We start from the raw sequence: 20,964 nt of genomic DNA on the forward strand, positions 1-20,964 counted from the left end.
TTGTTTTCATGGATTCCACATCAAAGTTGTTAACTTTGTCGCCACCCAGCTGTGTTATCCACAAAATATACTGGCAAACTTTTATCATTTACCAATATTATTTCAGCGCTTCTGTTTACATTCCCCTCACCCGCCATATACTAAACTTATAAGAACGCTACTACACTTGATCTTATACAAAAGGTTCTTAGAAGTGCTGTTTGGGGAGTAGCCTAGAGACACGGGCTTGGATTGGCGAAAGCTCGCCTGGCAGCGGAGCGCCAGCTCCATGCCAAGATCCAACTAACATAGTTTTAACTGCAGCACCTTTAATCTACTACTAGTTCACTGCCTCCATACATGGTCCCCTTATCAAACGAGCTGTGTCAGGCAGAATTTTGGGTTGTTTTCATGGCTTCCACAACAATCTTGTTAACTTTGTCGCCACCCTGCTGTGTTATCCACAAAATATACTGGCAAACTTTTATCATTTACCAATATTATTTCAGCGCTTCTTGCACATCTGTTTACATTCCCCTCACCCGCCATATCCCAAACTTATAAGAACGCTACTACACTTAACTTGGTGCACGCTGGGACCGAGTCTGACCCTGGGGCTGGTGATATACTGCCGACGCAGAGGATTGCGGGGCCTACCTCGGTCCAGGTCTCAAAGGCCTACTATACCTCCTCCTCCTCCCACCCCTCCTCCACCTCCTCCGAATTACCATCCGTGGCCATGGCGCCATCAGTCGGTAGCTCTAGGCACAGCAGCAGTGCCGTCGCTAAGCGACAGCAGGCGTTGCTCAAACTGCTGAGCCTAGCCGATAAAAGGCACACCGCCCAAGAGCTATTACAGGGCATTCCACATCAAACTTGTTAACTTTCTCGCCACCCTGCTGTGTAATCCAGAAAAGATACTGGCAAACTTTTATCATTTACCAATATTATTTCAGCGCTTCTTGCGCATCTGTTTCCATTCCCCTCACCCGCCATATCCTAAACTTATAAGAACGCTATTACACTTGATCTTATACAAAAGGTTCTTAGAAGTGCTGTTTGGGGAGTAGCCTAGAGACAGGGGCTTGGATTGGCGAAAGCTCGCCTGGCAGCGGAGCGCCAGCTCCATGCCAAGATCCAACTAACATAGTTTTAACTGCAGCACCTTTAATCTACTACTAGTTCACTGCCTCCATACATGGTCCCCTTATCAAACGAGCTGTGTCAGGCAGAATTTTGGGTTGTTTTCATGGCTTCCATGTTAACTTTGTCGCCACCCTGCTGTGTAATCCACAAAATATACTGGCAAACTTTTATCATGTACCGATATTATTTGAGCGCTTCTTGCTCACCTCCTTTGGTTCCTCTCTGCCACCCATTGGTTTGAAGCCTGAGTCCATTTAGGGTATGTCGCCATGCCACTCTCTAGCCTGCCGCTGCTGCCTCTGCATGAAGTCCCCTATAGTGTCAGGGTCAATTATTGGATGTTTTAGATGCTATCTAGCTTCATTCTGTCACTCTGTCATGGCCATGCTGTTGCCCATAATTTTGGCATAATGGTGCGATTAAGCAGCCTCAGAGGCATCCATGCATGCTGCCCCTGCTGTTTCCTGTCCATTTCCGTGGTGTTTCCATCCTTTTCTGAGGTTCCCAGGTGTTTGGCCAAGCTTCCCTGTGCAGAGCCTTGGTCCCCTTGAAAAATGCTCGAGTCTCCCATTGACTTCAATGGGGCTCGTTATTCGAGACGAGCACTCGAGCATCGGGAAAAGTTCGTCTCGAATAACGAGTACCCGAGCATTTTAGTGCTCGCTCATCTCTAGTGGTGACCCCTCCCCTCTCCATAGCGATGCTCGGCGGCGTGACACGGGGAAGGATCTTTTCCCCTTATGCGTGTGTGGGACTGTATCGCTCCGTGCGGCCATTGCCGGCCTATGGCAGACATATGTACGGCCCAAACTTTTGGATGTATATACGTCCCCCTGCGGTCGTGTGAATGTAGCCTAATACATATATGTTGTGGCCATGTTGTCTTTGCGTCTAGCTCACACCCGCTATCTGCAGACGTGTACATGCTCTTTAAGGCTGGGATCACAATACATTTTGTCACTATTATATTTTCTTTAGAGGACAAATAGTTCAACTACTATTTATATTGTCCAGCAAATAATCATTATAGGGGGACTAATGAAGTCAGAGTGCAAAGTATATTGCTTTACTGTATAATATACCTGTAAAATATGTACTGAACCACACATTGAGACACATAATTCAACTATTACAGATCATAGATATTTTATGTAGATCATAAGAAAAGAAATGAACTCCAAATGATAAGTAGATTTCAATGAAGATGGATACTTAATATTTACACGCTGGGGATTAGCTATGACTGTGCTTGAAATTACTAATGGAAATGTCTTTTTAGCTACAGCACCCTCTAGTGGCAGTCTTCATGTGCTGCTAAACTTAAAGAGATTATTAAAATATACAAGAAATATTAACAACCCTAAAAAGGACACAATAGTCAAAGTCACCCTGTGTGCCACTGCACAGTAGATCTGTATTAAGAAGATGGAGATAATGGGGCACATTTACTACTGGTCTGAATCTCGCTTTTTCCAGAATTTTTCCGAATTGTGCCAAATTGCCCCGGGATTTTGGCGCACGCGATCGTATTGTGGTGCATCGGCGCCGGCTTTCACGTGACAAATCGGGGTCCGTGGCCATCGGAAAACCCGACGGATTCGAAAAAACTGCGGAATTTAAAAAAGAATTTGGGGCAAATTTACTTACCCGGTCCAATCGCGATCCAGCGGCACGTTCTCTGTGGTAGATTCGGGTCCGGCTGGCCGACGTCCACCAGGTGTCGCTGCTGCGCTGAAGACCATCGGAACGCACTAAAGTTCACCGTCCTATCGTGGGGGAAGGTAAGCGCGTCGGTTTTTCCGAATCCGTCTGTTTTTTTTACAGCCACGCCCCCCCCCCCCATTTCCGTCGCTTTCATGCCGGCGCTGACCCGATCGCGTGCGCCAAAATCCCGGGGCATTTCAGGAAAAATCGGAGATATTCGGGTAACACGTCGGGAAACCGTGAATCGGGCCCTTAGTAAATGACCCCCTTTGTGTTGCAAAGAGTACAGTTCAGTAGATTATGTTTAATAGATTGCAATGAAGAGTTTGGACAAAATTCCCAATATGGTCATGTGCATGAACGTTAACGGAAATCTGCAATCGGGAATCTACTTTCTGAAGTAGTTACTGTGGTAGATTCACCACACCCGCAGTAGCCTCTGGTTGTTCTTTACTCTGTGACTGCGGCCAATGTACTGCTGCTGTGGTCTACGGTGCATCTCTGAGCGCAGCATGTGCAGAGCTAGATAGTACTAGATAAAAAGCATTTGTGGATGGTGCAAGGAGGGTGGAATCTACCACGAGAACTATTTCAGAAAATAGATTCCTAATAGTACATTTGCTTTAAAAGGATTGTTCGGTTGTTAAAAAAATACGACTGCTTTCTTCCAAAAAAAAAAAATTTAAAATGAAAAAATGTTTAGGTGGGTTTGACCCCCGAGCGGTATCACCTCACTATTTTGACAAAATTCTAATGTTAAATCCAGTGAATTGTTAAAACATAACTTGAAATGGTTATGATCAAGAGAGATTCCGTGCCAGTTGAAAGATCAAGAATTTGTAATATAGGCACCAGAAAAACGTAATGTTTGAAATAAGGGTAAGTGTATCAAAAATACTAAAATTTGGGTGCCTACATTAGTCTAATACTAAATATGCAAATCAAAGGGATCAGGAACATGCGATACTCAAATTATATTTCCTTGTAGTTGATCGATGATCAGTATGAAAGGGAATGTTAAAACGTGTGAGTATGGTAAGGTTGGGATGTCTTTATAGGAATAGAAATGAAGGGTGCCTGTCCCTGGCGTCAACCTATTTAACCAAAACCTAGAAATCTCTAAAACCTCAACTCGGAGCCGTGGTCCTAGAAGACCGCCACCCTTAAAAGAAAGTAACCTGTCCCCGGAAAGAACCAGCCTTGGTATGACCTTTTTATAGATGGTGGTCCCATTCTAACCAAAACACCTAGTAGAAGGGGTGAAAAAATAAACTTCCTTTCTTCCAAAAACAGCGCCACAACTTGCCTTTGTTTGTGCTGATATTGCAGATCCGAAGTATTCACTGTTCAGATTATACACCTTTGTTTCATTGCAAATTAAATAGGAACATTAATTAAATACTTTATTATTTGCATAACTAAATGAACCCATCTTTTTTTTTAGCTCCAAAATTTACCTAAAAAGTAAAAATATTTAATAGCACATAGTGAACGAATAAATCAAGCAAATTTATACTCCATAACCTTCAACCTGAGACATGTAAAATGTTATTCAATAACTTTTTTTCTATAGGAAATATATTCTAGTTACATGCAGTTCAGTATGTTGCATAATCTTCTGTTAAGAATAAGATGATGATTCTGCAGTATAGAATACTGGATGAAACCAGCACAAAAGTCCAAGAGAGGACTGAATGACACAGCGAGAATGACTCTTACTGCATCAAAAGTTACTGTGCAACTCTTGTAGGAGACCACAGGGAGCTCATAGTACCCAAATACAACAAAATCTTTCCACCCATGAAAACTAGAAGATTCATGGATTTTTCAATGTGTTGTGTGGTAGCAAAGCTAATGTATACCTTCCAGCTTTAGAAGGATTTGAACAAATAATTTCATCACTTTGTATACCCCTCAGCTGCACATTGTAAAATTGTCTCCTTCAGTGCTGCCACATGGTATAATTCCTCCTTTAGGTCCCCATTGTAATTCCACCTTCTGGCCCCACACAGTTTAATGTCCCCATTTCACCCCAATGTTGAATAATGTCCCTTTGTGTTCCCAAAGTGGTATATTATTTCCTCTTGTGTTCACCATGCCGTAAAATGTGCTTTCAATGGTATGATGCAAACCCCACAGTGTAATTACCCCACATCTTCTTATAAAATAATTCCTAGCATCAAATTTTACAATGCGTCCCATCATAGGCTTAGTGTTGAGTTCATGAAATTCGGCCACTGCATGGTTCACAAACTGACCAAAGTCATGTGTCTGTAACCTAAAAGTAAAACTCACCAATGTTGTGATATCCTCATAATTAACATGACAATTGTTAAGGAACTAAAATAAATTCAGTAAATTTTTCAAAATGCTTGTATGTCTATATATCAGTGGTTCTTAACCATCTAATGCTGTGACCGTTTAATACAATTCTTCATGTTGTGGTGACCCCAATCATAGAATTATTTTGTTGCTATTGCATAACTGTAATTTTGAGATTTTGTGATTTCCCCAGAATTCACAGGGATGCCCCCAGTAGTCAGCGGTCACACTGATTCATCCAGCAGTCACAGGGATGCCCCCAGTAGTCAGCGGTCACACTGATTCATCCAGCAGTCACAGGGATGCCCCCAGTAGCCAGTGGTCACAGGGAAGCCCCAGTAGCTGCTTCACCTTTAACCCTGCGCAGGGGGAAGTAATATCCACATTGCCTGTGCCGCATCTGCTATCACAGAGACCGTGCACGGGCAGTCTGTGTGATAAATAGAGAGCAGCAGCTCCCATTCGCCGCTGGCACACATGGGAGCATACTTCCTAACTTTCAAGGTGGTGACAAAGGGATGAAAGTTGCGGTGCTAAGCCATGCCTTTTGCCATGCCCTTTACCTCACCCCCACACAGTATAGTTCTGCCCCCCATTTCCCCCTCATATTGTGGCTCCCTCATTTTCAGTCCCCCCTCATATTGTAGCTTCCCATCATAGTGTCCCCCCCTCCAGATGCTCCTCGTCATAGTGTACCACCCAGCCGCTCCCCATCATAGTGTGCCCCCAGCAGTTCTCCTTCATAGTGTGGCCCTAGCAGCTCCGTATCATAGTGTCCTCCTCTCCAGCAGCTCCCCTTCATAGTGTCCCCCCATATAGCAGATCTCCATAATAATATGCCACCCAGCAGCTCTCCATCAGAGTGCCCCACAACAGCTACCCATCATAGTGTTCCCCCCTCCAGCACCTCATTGTGTGCACCCCAGACGTTTCCCATCATAGTGGGCCCCCATCCCTAAGTTCACCATCCTATTGTGCCCCTCTTCCCCAGCAGCTCTTCCTCTTACTGTGCCTCCTATATCCTAAAGTACTGTCCCCCCTCCAGAAGCTGCCAGGCTGTGTCTCGGGGAGGAGGGACAGGGCACCTGTGAAGCAGAGCAGGAGCACTGAGGGAGGCAGTTAACAGTGGTGTCCTGCACATCTCCTCTGTGTTCTGTCTCCTGGTCCCAAAGAGCGATTCTTGTCAGGACCCAGAGGTGGGAAACACAGGAGATGTGCGAATCCGGGACAATTGGGAGCTATTCATGGGAGCAGTGTCTCAGTTCCTAAGACTATTGGAAGTATGTGTTCCGATGTTCTTAGGCAGCCCCTCTGAAATGCTTGTTCGACTCACAAAGGGGTCACGACCCTTAGGTTGAGAACCACTGCTCTATATGAAATTGGTATATGGCAATACACTACTATGGCTTATCTTAACAGATTCAGATGTTCTATTTTCTAAAGATCAATGTGTCTGTTAAACTGTTTTATATCTAGATCCAATTGTGCCAAAGTATAAGAGTATAGTATAAGTAATAGGAACAGAACAAATGCTCAGACAGTGAATGCGCCATTGATATCTGGATGCATAACATGCTCATATCTGCATTATGTGTTAAGTGTTGTCCTTCAGGAATGTACATATGCCAGACAAAGCACTAATAATGCGGATAAGTGCTTTATGAGTGGGTTTCTTTTTTCAACCATTTCCTTCAGACCAATTTGATAATAATTAGCTCATACATTGTGTATTGTACATTGTATGCATTTTATTTCTAATGACAAGCTCACTTTTTATATAACATAACATAATGGCATTAATAAAATAGATTACAATGAACCCTTTATTTAAAAAAACAAACAAAAGAAAAATAGACTGATACTGTAAGAAGGTAGCACCCCACTCGGAAATCCTGACACTTTTTGTTTAACAAATGTCTTTTTAACCTATTGTAATTATTCTTTCTCTCAGTCTGCGAGTATAAGCCGACCCAAGTATAACATGAGTTTGGGTTTTCAGCACATTTTTTTGTGCTGAAAAACTAGGCTTATACTCGAGTATAACTCTAGTTCCCAAAAGGGCTGTAAGGTTTTGCCCAAGATGGCTACTGTATTTTTCAGCTGCATACCACCCAACTGTCCCAGATTTGGCCGGACAGCTCAGGCGGGAGTTATGTGACTGGACATCCAAGGGCATGACAGTGCTAATGCCAAGACCCGTCTACTCTCTGCATTATCACTGTGCCTCTTCTGCAACCGTGTGTAGCAGAGGACGGCAGGTGCAATGATATACTGTAATCCCATCTACTGGCTTTAGAGCGACACACAGCAGTAGGAGAGGACTGATACTGTGGGGGAACAGGGAGAAGTAAGTAGCGAGTGTTTATTATTGTTTTTATTAAGTAGCTTTTTTTATTTAGAGCTGAGGAGGGCTCATATATCAGGAGTACCTGCGGGCCACAATGTGAGGGGGAACTGGAAAGTTGGGGCCACAGTTTACTTATATAGTGCCATCATATTATATTCTAGTTTTACAGATCAAGTAATCCAAAAAATGTATACATTTAGTATTTTAGAGGTGTTTAGGATAGTTTAGATTTGGTACCTTAATGAGGTACAGTAAGTGTACTTTTTCCAAGTGCTGCTCATGCAGGGGCTGAGGACCCACCAACAGATTCCCAACTGTATGGTTTTACTTATCCTATCCTGGAAAACTTATTTGAATATTTTCCCAGAATTCCCTAGTGGAGCATCAATAGCACTAAGTCTCCACACGACTACAACGTGGCCTTAATTGGCAGTCTCCAAAAGGAGAACGCTTAGGCCCCTTCTTTTGACGCGCAGAACTTGCATTGCACTCTGTCCCATTGTTTCCAACGGGCCTTTCCTCATTTGCGTTTTTTCCCGCCCAATTCAAGTCTATGGAGACGCATCAAAAACACATTGCACTCACAAGCATTGCAAGTGCAATGCGAGTGCAATGCGTTTTAAACAGATGGGTTGCTAGGTGACATGAATAAGAGTATTTCCCCTGCTCGAGATCGAGCATTTAATTAAAAAAAACACAGTGAAGAACAGTGAAGAATAGAATAAAAACAGTGAACACAGGATCATTTAAGTGAAAAACACAGTGAAGAATAGATTGCAGATGTTCGGCACATCTGCTTACTTGTCAGAATGTCTTCTGATAAGTTAGCAGATATATGCAAACATCTGCAATCTATTCTTCACTGTTCCGCGCGTATATTATTTCCCAACAAGTTAGCAGAGGTGAAAAACAGTGAACACAGGATCATTTAAGTGAAAAACACAGTGAAAAACACAGTGAAGAATAGATTGCAGATGTTCGGCACATCTGCTTAATTGTCGGGAGATACACGCGGAACGGTGCGAACAAAATAGCATGTGAAGAACACTATATATGTGTGTGAAGAACACATTGCAGATGTTTCCATACATCGCACCCAAACGCACCGAAAACGCAAGAAAAACACGAACAACACGCGCGTGAAAAACGCAAAACCGCTAATGACTCCAAGGAAAAATGGAACAAAAACGCAGCCACAAACGTCAGTTTTTCACGCATTGCACCCTGACGTGAAATGCAACGCTAGTGTGGAAGGGGCCTTACTTCCTGAAACTACTTTGAATTGCAGAGTATGGTGGGCTTAACAAATGCAGGAATCTGACCAGTGATTAAATGGTGAAATGTTTCTGTAGGGGAATATTAACATACAGTTAATGGCAACACTGTATAGCAAAGACATTTTTTCTTAAAGGCACATATAACAATAATTCAGGAAGGAAAAAAAAATGGTTTTTAAGTGATTATACCACCTTAACTGTGGTGCTGTTAACTCAATACCTACCGCCCACTGACAAAAGACGTCATTTGTCGTGGGTCAACAAGTCTGATGTGATTTGGAAGAGGACACTATAGGCCAGTGGTGACGCACCCATGACACGGGTGCCAGTGGTGGCACTTAGGCTACATTCACACGATGTATGCTTGTCGTACTGTAGTACGGCCGGCATACATTGGTGCCGAGAGAGGAGCAGGAGCAGGTGTCCCTCTCCACAGGAATACACAGCGCACGATGCCGTAGATCGTAGAAAGATAGGGCATGTCCTATCTTTCTACGGGCTATGGAACGGTACAGTGCCGCACGGTGCTGTGAGGCCATAGAAGTGTTTATACGTCCCCCATATGTTCGTGTAAATGTAGCATTATAGCCCCCTTTGTGGCACCCAGGCCATCACCCCAGCATCCTGCAGTTGGAGCTCCTGCTCTGGACCCCACAATTCTTCCTGTTCAGGGAACGAAGCTACAATAATAATCTCCTCCTACTTTATGCTATATTTTTGACCTGATCGCTAAAAGGTTCCCCATCACTGTTCTAGGCTGTGTTTAACCTAAATCCAATTAGGAAAAGCATGCTTCTAGCTACTTTAGAGCCCAGGAAATTGACATCTGAAGTTCCCCCTCCAGTCTCTCACATAACTGATCTTGTGCATATTGGAAACGGTTTCTAAAGGTAAACAGGTGGATTTAAGATAAAAGAGGTTCCCTTTAACCTTTTCAATAGAAAATAAATGCATAACTAATGAAATGCATGTAGGTTATGAACCCCAAAATGAATTCAGAAATGTAATATGTTTAACTGTACATTTTAGTGGATGGAGCATACAAATCATAACCTGAGGCCTAGTAAAACATAACTCTGTAACATGTATTTTATATAGAAAATTCTGTTCTAGTAGATTGTGGAAATCATGAGATCCTGACTCTGCAGACTAGAGATAAGTACTCAGCTCCTGGGTGAAGTGAGCACAAAAGTCCATGCGAGGCCTGAATGACACAGCGATAATGACACGCTTGCTGCATCAACAGCTACTGTGCTATAGAATGCCAATGCAGCTCTTTTAGGAGGTCATAGGACCCAACATGAATTTACTCAACCTGTGAAAACTAAACCATCCATAAGGATTTTCTCAGCGTGTTATATTGTAGAAGAAGCAATGCCTGGTAATATTAGTGGGAAGCATACAGATGTGTTATAGAAACATAAAATAAAAGTAAAAGCTGTTTTCTACCGAAATTAATGCATTGATTGTAAAACATGTAGAACATGGGGAAACCAAAAACAATCCCTTTGTTACTTCTAGTGACGAAAACATTCTAGTAATTTAGAAGCTCCCTCCCTCCTCTTGCTGACACGCCCTTCAGGACCTTGACCTGGACAAGAAGAGAGAAGCTAATCCTACAGACTACGGTGAATAGCAAGGTATGCTTATGGAGGATTGGGGTCTAGGATCTAGATGGGCAAAGATTCTGGATACAGTGCTTTCTTTCTGTGAGTGGATCTTTTCACAGAGCTAAGAATACAGCTATATCATGTCTGCTACCCAACATGATCAGATATACACAGAAGCCACTGACTCCAAAACTGACACGGAGAACAGAGCCAAAAGCATAACCCCCTTAACTGTGAAGTGGCCAAAGTGGACTACTATCACTTCAACTCCCATTCTCTTGAGGAAGGGATTTAAGCTGCTTTGAAATTGTACATCTGTAATATTCTATGAAAAAAAATGATCATGCATGTACAATTCTTGTCAAAGACGTAGCAGGGATGTCATTTCAGACTACATATTGCAGGAGGATCATATTGCATATGCGGATCATACTATACTTCACACAGAATAATGAACCATTCACCCATAACATCTGTATTTTATTTTATTTTTTAGGGTGTTAATTCTCTGAAAAAAGGCAACGTTTTTTAACTTCTTGACAGTTCCAAAATATAGACTAGTTATTATGGTTCAATCAATATATAGCAAAATACATAAATATATTTATAGCAAAATACAAATCTTTTATTCTGGCATGAGAACCCAATGGTTGATGTATGGCCATATGTATAGGGGAGCTATTTTAGTTGAGCAACAAGGAGAATGAGTGGGGGCCATGTAATGTTACATGTAATATAATTATATTCCCATATAATTGCAGGTAGGTAGTATGGAATCCAATATTACCCATAACTGGGATGTAAGATGAGAAATCCTTGATGTAATGTTTTGCTGCTTATATTTGTTGTAGGTGAATATATTCCATTGTTTTTAGTTCTTCTAATTGTATACTTTGCCTGTCTCTCATGACCCCTTTAAACACATGCACACTTACAAAGGACAAGCATGCATGTATTCTCTATGGGGGAAGGGAGAAAGTTGCACATAACCTGGTTAATAAGTGATATTATTTCAAGAAGTAATGGATCCCCACGATGTAACACCGTGTTCTTTATATTATCTACTGATAGATATCATTCTAAGAAGTGATGGATACTCAAGATGACATTCCTTTTCACATTGTTAGTCCACTAAAGGACAGTTTAGCTCTATCCAAGTTGGCTGGTACCCAGGTCCTAATGAAACTGGAAAACATTCAGCCAGTGGGGTCGTTCAAGATACGTGGCATAGGACACTTTTGTCAAAAGGTAAAACGGATCAACATACTTGTTTGTTTATATGTAGGGGGAAGTGGCGAATTAAGAGTCCCATTGGCCCTGGGCTGTTTACATGACTAGCGCCTCCCCAGCGTCCAAAAAACATGTGTCCAGATGTAAGGACTTAAAGGAGAGTTCCAGAAATTCATATACAAATGGGTCATTAATTTATAAGCTAATATGTAATTAGTTATTATTTAAAATTCTGCTCCCCCTAGCAGAAAAAAATAAAATAGAAAAATAAAAAGTATTCATGAGAGGGCCGGCCGACACACCCCCTTCACGCCCCCGTCAGTCAGGGACCTGTGAGACTCGCCGGCAGCGCATGTATTGTGCAATCACTGCGGGCTCTATGCGATGCGGCGCGCTAACAGTCATAAGAGGTCGGATCGTTTAAAACTAAGTATAAAAACACTAATTTTAATAAAAATTCAATAAATATAAAGCGGCCGGGATGAGGGGGAGCTAATTTGTTGGGGGTGTTTTTCCCGGTTGACAGGTCCTCTTTAAATAACCTGATAATGTATCTAATGACTTAACAGTAATTGGATAGATACACTCCTCTCTACCGGAGAAAGAGCAGAAAAAAGTGACCTTTCTTAACTAAGAATATTAGAAAGTTTACTATAAACACCATCAAAGAATTGCTTTGATGGTTTGTGGCAGTGCTCACATTTTATTATTATGGACACCAACAGTTACTCCCCAAACTTCTGCTTTCATACAGGTGATGATCAGTAAAATCATGAATATTTGATTATAATTAACCTGGCTACAGCATTATTTTATTTACATCTTCTGACTTGATTCTGCTAATTTCTCTGGGAAATAGAATATATTGCAGGGCACAATCAAAGTATTTTTTTCTTCTACAGTCAGCAAAGGCGGGATGCAAGAGATTTGTCTGCTCCTCAGGTACAAAATCTATACAATCCCTAATACTTATAAAATCCTGTGTATACTATGATCCTAATGTGTTCTGCTATATTTTATGTATGTCCACAGCTATCTATCTATTAACAATCTAAATGTTCTTAAATATTTAGATTGTTCTATCTTTTTAAGATCAGTGTTTCCTTTTATCGTAGGTGGGAATGCTGGATTAGCAGCTAGTTACGCCTGCAGTAAACTGGGAACGCCAGCCACTATTGTTGTGCCAGAAACTACCCCATCAAAAATTGTTCATAAATTGCAAGAATTGGGGGCAGAAGTGATTGTAAATGGAAAGGTAAACAAAAAATAAAAAGGCATATCCAGTAGAGGGTGCAAAACACTGAGAATACGGTTGTACAGGGAGCAATGGAAGCAAGCTAACTACCATAAACTCACTAGCTGCTAACCAGCTGCACCGAACAAACCATCCACAAATAACTGCGGTCACTGCCCACCAGCCAGGGCAGTCCTAATTCTCTGGACTTAGGATCTTCCCATGCTTTAATAGTGTTTTATATTTGTTTGGTCCTTTAAAGAGTTCACCGTTTTTCGTTTGATAGCTAATCCTAAACTGAAATGCCTGGCACTGCTTCTCCTAGAAGTATGACCACCATGTATTTTAAAATGCGCCTTTAATTGTTACCCCACACTTGAGGTTTCATGATTTAGTGGAAAATTGTAGATATCTTAAGAGTTTTTGTGGAACCGATCTGAAGCTATGCAGTCTGGGAAATATAGAATTATTACATAGAACATACTGTATATTATAACTACCAATCATTTCAAACTGCCCACAAGAAGAGATTATTGGATAACTGGACCCATTTTATGGGATCTTTGCGACAAATTAGAAACGCGTTTGCCAGGATGATTTTAATGCTAAGGAAGATTAAACATCTGAACACATTAGCTGGATTATTTTCTGATGTGTGCACATTTTTTTATTTTTAACGTTTTAACTTTCAAAAGAATTTTATTGCAAGTTATAACAAATGGAAATAGAACCATACAATGCTGATCAGAAGCAGATGTACATAAGAGGAATAGACAAATCCAGAGCATTTAAATACAAAGCACAATAGTATTCAATAGTATAACAATGGACTGGCATTTAGCAAATACATAATACAGAGACACTACAAGGATAAGGGCAGCAGCCCCCAGAGGGGGGAAGCATGCACCCTGCCTAACAGAGTGATAAATCGGATTTGTCACACACAATCATCAAAGGGTAGCCAGTAATTGAAGCAAAGGGAAAGTATAGAAAAGAAGGAAAAAGAAAGGAGATAAAGAGAGGACAGATAAGGAACAGCATACTGCACCATGGAGGACACAACAACCACTCATTGGGTCAAGGTCAGTTGACATGTTGGATCCAAGGATCCCACATGGCATCAAAGAGGGAAATCTTATCATTCAAAATTCCTGACAATTTGTCATTTACCATTAAACAAGATTATTTTGCTTTGAACAACTCAAAGTTTACTTGGGGACTCTTCTACAGTAGTGGTGAACAATTGTAATCTTTGCAGCCAAATAAAAATATACATAATGAGCCGTTTAGTGGGCTTGGCGGCCTAGAAGGAGAAGAAATGTAAAAAAGTCAGTTCTGGGGTTTTCAGATATTTACTTGAGTGAGGGAAAAGATAAACTGATGAATCCTAATCTAAAGCCTTGTCACTCTCACACATTCCCTCCATATGTGCATAACGGAACCCACTTGCGACCATCCTCTAAAACAATCAGGGGAGTAAAGTATATTAGAGGATATTAGATGCCAACATAAAAGACATTGATATCCCGCATCAACCAAAGAGACATTAATGGTAACTTTAGCAAAATAGGAAAAGATACCAAACCAAGCTTTAGAATCTATATTGCTTCCGCTGTCCAACTCCCAGGCTGAAAGACAGGGTGTGGAGGAGAACTGGGACAAATAAAGAACAGAAATTGTGCCAAGTAATTTGGGGGTAAGCTAATTCCATGGTTGAGGGTGTAGGAAACAATTGCAGGGACTTGCGAAGAGGATGAATTGCCTCCTTTTCTGAATTGTAGTGGGAGAGGTCTGAAAAAAATTTGTATAGGATTATCCCCCAGTTTCAAATCTGTCATGTCACTTGGACCACATTCTCCTTTGTAGAGTAATAGTGCTGTCGCAATATACCATTGTGTGAGAGTCCATCAGGCCATGGTACAATAAGGCTACAATGAATCCTAAATCTCAAAAAGATGATCAGGGGTTTCAGGCAATAGCTGTTTAAACAGATAGAGGGCTAATTTCTGCTGACCAGACTCTGTTTCAGGTAGCCCTCCAATCCTAAAGGTCTCCCTATGAAGCGATTCTCCATGTCTTCTAGCTTAGACCGGACCAGCTCTAGTTGAGAGAAAATATTGTCAAACTTATGTTGATTGTCTCCAATGACAGTTTGGTCTAGCTTATTTTCAATAACCTCAATCCTGTTAGAAAAAAGTTTGAAAAGTCCTGTTTAAGCTCATTTGTTATATGCACTTTTTCCAATTCCTGCTGTAATTATTGTGAAAAACTATTGAGTAGCACCCTAACAGGTGAATACTGCGACACAAGACCCAAAGCAGTGGAGACCTTATTGATCGGCATGTCTACCAAGAACACATCCATGAATGATTAAGGATGGCCAAATTCTAGAAATTCACTTGAACATATGTGTGAACTAGTTATAATAAAATGAATTTTCAACAGGTCTGGGATGATGCAGATACCTATGCTCGTCATTTGACTGAAGCACCGGGTTCTGTCTATATATCTCCATTTAACCACCCCTTGCTTTGGTGAGTACAGGATAAGAAAAGTCCAATTTTTCTAAGGTCTAAAAGACTTTCATGGAGAGAACATTTTAATTTTTTATTTATTTTATTCTATGTTTATTTTAGGGAAGGACACTCAAGTCTTGTATTTGAACTGAAATCTTCCCTTGGGAACCAAAAACCAGGTGCTCTTGTGGTTGCAGTTGGAGGTGGAGGCCTCTTGGCTGGGTTGGTTGAAGGACTTGTCAAAGTGGGCTGGTCTGATGTGCCCATTATTGCAATGGAGACCATGGGTGCTCATTGCCTGAATGCAGCCCTCCAGGCTGGGAAACCAGTGACATTACCTGACATTACTAGGTAAGATATCATACTTAGTTTGACATTCAAATGTTTCAGTTTGGTGGGGCTCTGGTACATGGAACCCTTATCAAATAGTTAGGGTCGGACTGGCCCACCGATGGACTGGTGGGCTACGTCACCTGTCCTGACATAGCCGCTAGGCTGGGGCCCCCATAGGCGACCCCTGACAATATTTGTAACAGTACTTGATGCAGCCTGAAATTGCCAGTTGAGTACTAACCCTGAAGTTGAAACAGACAAATGCATCTGTGTCTTTAAGACGCAGATGCCATTGTCAGCATGAATGCAATGAGGACAAGAGATTTCCGGGCACACGTCACACTGTGACCTAGGATGCGCCGATCTAGTAGTAACCGAACTAAGTTGAGAATCCGTATAAAGGCATCATAGGTCCAGCATACACATCCATACTGACTCACAGGAGTGGCACCTATTTTTACACCCCAAAACTCTCCACTCACTGCTAAAATACACCATACAGCCCTCCCCTCACTAATGAAATGCCTCATGCAGCCCTCCCCCAGTTAAATGCCTCAAGCAACCTTCCTTTACTAATGAAATGCCCCACGCCGCCTCTTTTCATTAATGAAATGCACCATGCAGCCCTATCCTCACTAATGAAATGCCCCATGCAGGCCTCCTTCAATAATAAAATGCCTCATGCTGCCTCCCTTCACTAACGAAATACCCAATGCAGCCTCCACTCACTTAAGAATTTCCCATGAACCCTCCCCCACTAATGAAATGCCCCATGCAGCCTCCCATCACTAATGAAATGCCGCATGCAGCCTCCCCTCACTAATGAAATGCACCATTCTGCCTCCCCAACTAATTAAATGCCCCATGCAGCCTCCCCTCACTAAAGCATTTCCCATGAGCCCTGCCCCGCTAATGAAATGCCCCATGCAGCCTCCAATCACTAATGAAATGCTCAATACAACAGCCCCTTACTAATGAAATGCCCCATGCAGCCACCCCTCACTAATGACATGCACCATGCCGCCTCCCCTAACTAATAAAATTCCCCTATCCAGGTTCCTCAGTACTGAAATGCCCCATGCACCTTCTACACTCGCCCTCTGCTACTCCACTACACTTTCTGCTCCATGTGTAACTGCATGGCAGAGACACCTCCATGCACTCTGCCCTCGCACAGACTATGATGTTATTGGTGTGTGCGTGGGCAGAATTCACAGATCCAACTACTCGCTTTGCACACAAACATGTGAAGCCCATGGAATTGGAGTCCCTGTATTATATAGAAATATATAATGCACATACATACTAATAATGAATACAGTTGCGGCAGACTGAATGTCTGTGCATTATACAGTATATTTCTATATAATGCAGCGAATCCCATCCAGTGTGCAGTCCGTGGGATCGGGCCAAGATGTGGTCCAATTCCACAGGCTTCATATCTTACTATGCATGAGCAGGAACCCGCCAGGAGAAGAGGAGCTGCGGGGAGTGCTGGAGGTTGAGTCTATGAGTTTTTTTATTTGTGTATAAGCTGTGTGGAGTATATGCGGTATTATTTCCTCCGCATCAGAGCAATTATTACTGATACAATACCTGTATGACATCATAGAACAGTAACTGGAAAACAAGCAACATTTATACAATCCAGCATAACATGGAACAGAGTGCCTACTGATGCAGATTTTTCATATAGTCTTGTGCATGAGACTTAGACATATGAGAGATTTTCTTTAAGCTTAAAGAAGAGGATATAAGTACTGGCTGTTACTAGGTTAAAAAAATATTAAAAGGTGACTTTCCACTGTACAAATGGTGGCCAATAGTGATATACATATTGGGGCAGATTTACTTACCCGGTCCAGCGCCGCGTTCTCTGCGGAGGATTTGGGTTCTGCTGGGATTCACTAAGGTAGTTTCTCCGACGTCCACCTGGTGTCACTGCTGCGCTGAAGTTCATTGGAATGCACTGAAGTTCACCGTCCTCTGCTGGGTGCAGGTAAGCTCGTGTCAAGCGACACTTTTTAAAAAAAAAAAATGCTCCGGTTTCGTTGGGTTTTCGTACGGCCACGCCCCCGATTTCTGTCGTGTGCATGCCGGCGCCGATGCGCCACAATCCGATCACGTGCGCCAAAATCCCGGGGAAATTCAGGCAAAATCGGGAAAAACGCGGTTCGGGCCCTTAGTAAATTACACCCATTGCATTAGTTCTGGAAATGGGTATTAACTATATTAAAGGGGTTTTCCCACATAACTTGCTAACCGGTGGGGGTCTCAGATCATGAGAAAAGGGGTTCCGACGGGGTCCAAGGTACCTCGGTCAGACCCCTCGTCACTCCCTGTTTGTTTGTTATGCTCCATTAATCTCTATGGAGCTGACATATATTGCTGAGCGCTTCACTCATCTGGGGGAGCGACAGGAACCCCTTTCTCGTGATCTGAAGGGGTCTCATCACTGAGACCCCCACCGATCAGCAAGTTAGCTCCTATCCTATGGATAGGGCCTAACTTGTTTGTTAGTAAAACCCCTTTAAATGGAGAAATAATGAATGTGTGTAATGTAAGTTTGAACATAGGTCAGAATAAACCTGGGTCCCAATACGGTATAGTATAATGCTATCCAATAAGCTATGGCAAATTGACACTGATATTTTTGTTTGCAAAACAGAATGGTCATTCTTTGCTTCAGGGATTACTACATTTCCAGACATTTTCTCTAGGAGCAACATTTTAACCGTAAACCAAAAGGATAATAACAGTCAGTGGAATATGTACGGGAAATAGATTCATACTGATGGGTATACGGTGGAGTTACAAGCAAATAATTGCAGTTTGTAGTATAGTAGTTTAATTCTCATTTCACTGACCAAATGGACAGTAACCATAGAATAGCAAGCTCACCTGTCTTTCACTGGAGAGAAAAGTACGTGTAATTACAGACCCTCTCCAAGCTGCAATTTACTAGGGTTATTAAGACCCAGTCTGTGTCTGACAGCTTCATGCTCACAATCAGATTGGACTGTCCAATTAACTGTGACAATCTGACACCTCTGAAGTGAGAACTGTCCCTTTATCCCACATGAGTAGGTTGGAGGCTGCGCTCTCCCGTCCATAGGTTTGTGTAGTGGTCTCTGTTATTCCCTCTTATAATAATGTTTAACATGTCTGTCTCTTACAGCATTGCCAAATGTCTAGGTGCAAAAACAGTATGTGACAGAGCACTGGAGTATGCAAGGAAATATAACGTCATCTCTGTGACTGTGGATGACAGAGAGGCATTGCAGGCGGTGGAGATGTTCTTAGGTAGGTGGAAAGAATCATCTTCTTCCCTGTGTAAAGTTCACTTGTGTACATGTAAATTAAAGCCCTGGGCCCTCTTAGTAAATTCTACAATAGGAACCCATCCGGCACCTGTTAATCTGCTTCCATTTTACCCCTGTAACGACACCCTATTATTTGTTAATAAAGCAGTTGATACAAGTTTGATGCCTTTTTTATTTGACGCCTGTGACAGATTCTAAATGTAATCACAATTTCTAAGAACTCCCAAGATGCACAGTTATTGTCAGGGAATTTGCAGCGAGCCAGACAGGACAATAGAGTGGATCCTTTGCGGGACCGTCTCTCTATGATTTCTGTATGCTGTAAGAAATACAGTACATATCTTCTTTCGCCCACCACCTAGACATTTATTTTTGAAATATTTCTATAAATATAGAAATTTCTCTAAGAATGAAATAAATCATCCTCTTTCCTTATGACCCCTTTCTTTTCATAACAGTTAGCAGTTCTTTCCAGCTGCTCCTATCCTCTGGCATGCCATTCCTCACATTTTAGACTTGAACCTGCCTTTAAACTCTTGAGATCATTTTTCAGATGCCACTGCTTCAAAATTGACAATCCATCTTCATTTCTGTCCTAATCCCTCATTACAATTAGACAAGTCTCAAACCTACCCTCTCCCTCCTATCTATTCAAGTGTCGTCCTTCCACGCAGGGATCATTCACATGTCCAGCATCAGTATCAGTGCTTTTAGTTTTTGTGCCTTAGGAAACTGGACCTATGCAGAAGCTAAATGAGAAGAAGAGGTGCAGTTTTGTGAGATCACACCTTTAGCTCTCAGGCTTGTTTGTCTTCTCCTTTTGAGTCTTTTTCTTTATATGCAAACTCATATTCTTAGATCAATTCTAATATGTAGTAGGTATGTTGGTACCTTGATCAATAGTTCTGCCTTCATATTTTTTAACCACTATATATCCTTTTTTTAACAGAGGATGAACTGATGTTGGTAGAAGCTTCATGTGGAGCTGCTCTTGCTGCAGTATATTCGGGACACATCCAACGCTTGCAAAAGGAGGGCAAGTTGGGACCATTAGTGGGGCCGCTGATCATGATAGTTTGTGGGGGAAGTGCGATAAGTCTTTCTGAACTTCAAAACTTCAAATCCCAGCTGGGAATTCTTTAATCCACCATAATAAAGTCATGTAAATGAATAAAACACAGTAGTTCAAGTACCTGAGAATGCACAGTCTTTCCACTGGAGGGAGTCTGGAGACCAACAATTACCTTCTACATTGATGAGAACAGAATGTTTGCAAGATTTCTATTAACCTTTGACCTCGGTTCTAGCTATTGATCAATACAACACTCCTGCATTTTCTCTATACCTTCTGGTCTTTTCATTTTTCTCCTCACTGACTTGCCAGTTTCCTAGCCCTATGCTTCTGTCTACTCTTGCCTCTACTGATGAATTTCCTTCTAGAATGAGTCCTCTTACAGATTCTCTTTGGGATCAGGGCTCTATAAATCATAACCCTCCAGCCAATATCTTATGTAAAAAAGTACCTCGGGGCTGGGAAATCCTATTACCAGAAGCACCATTAATTATTGCAAGTCAGCTTTCCCTCCAGCTGTAATATGTTATCTACAGACCCTTTAGCCCAGACAGTGGCCTTCCCCACTGAAATGGCTGGAAGGGATGCAGAAAATCAATATTTAAGCCACCAATATGCATCTATCTATCTATCTTCAATATATATATATATATATATATATATCTCCTATATTAATCTTTCTGTGTGCTTGCAGTAGTATGACTGATTCAATGCACAAAAATCAAAAGCCTAAAGTAATAATGAAATAATTTATTGTATATAATGGTCATATAGTAGGGTCACATAAAGAGGTCATGCATAAAGCTAGTTAAATGTGTTAAAATAACTAGCTCTGTTTGAGTCAGGCAGTACTCTAGCATATCATTGGTAC

The 20,964-nt window shown here is 41.8% G+C and overlaps 1 protein-coding gene across 4 annotated transcripts in view; it reads left to right on the forward strand.

Moving 5' to 3' along the window:
- Positions 1-20,691, forward strand: part of LOC140127349 (serine dehydratase-like) — a 42,357-nt gene extending 21,666 nt beyond the window's left edge. For 2 of the 4 annotated variants that reach the window (XM_072147951.1, XM_072147942.1), the window contains exons 2-9: positions 10,297-10,415; positions 11,457-11,633; positions 12,518-12,557; positions 12,731-12,870; positions 15,295-15,383; positions 15,486-15,716; positions 18,877-19,001; positions 19,971-20,690. In XM_072147951.1, the coding sequence (XP_072004052.1) occupies positions 11,475-11,633; positions 12,518-12,557; positions 12,731-12,870; positions 15,295-15,383; positions 15,486-15,716; positions 18,877-19,001; positions 19,971-20,164 (978 nt within the window). In that variant the 5' untranslated portion in view covers positions 10,297-10,415; positions 11,457-11,474 and the 3' untranslated portion in view covers positions 20,165-20,690. Of the gene's footprint in view, positions 1-10,137; positions 10,157-10,296; positions 10,416-10,463; positions 10,485-11,456; positions 11,634-12,517; positions 12,558-12,730; positions 12,871-15,294; positions 15,384-15,485; positions 15,717-18,876; positions 19,002-19,970 lie in introns of those variants that run through there. The other 2 variants (XM_072147960.1, XM_072147969.1) reach the window with 2 other exon arrangements.
- The last annotated feature ends 273 nt before the right edge of the window (positions 20,692-20,964 follow it).

This window comes from Engystomops pustulosus, chromosome 1, assembly GCF_040894005.1.
Source record: "Engystomops pustulosus chromosome 1, aEngPut4.maternal, whole genome shotgun sequence".
Classification (NCBI taxonomy): domain Eukaryota; kingdom Metazoa; phylum Chordata; class Amphibia; order Anura; family Leptodactylidae; genus Engystomops; species Engystomops pustulosus.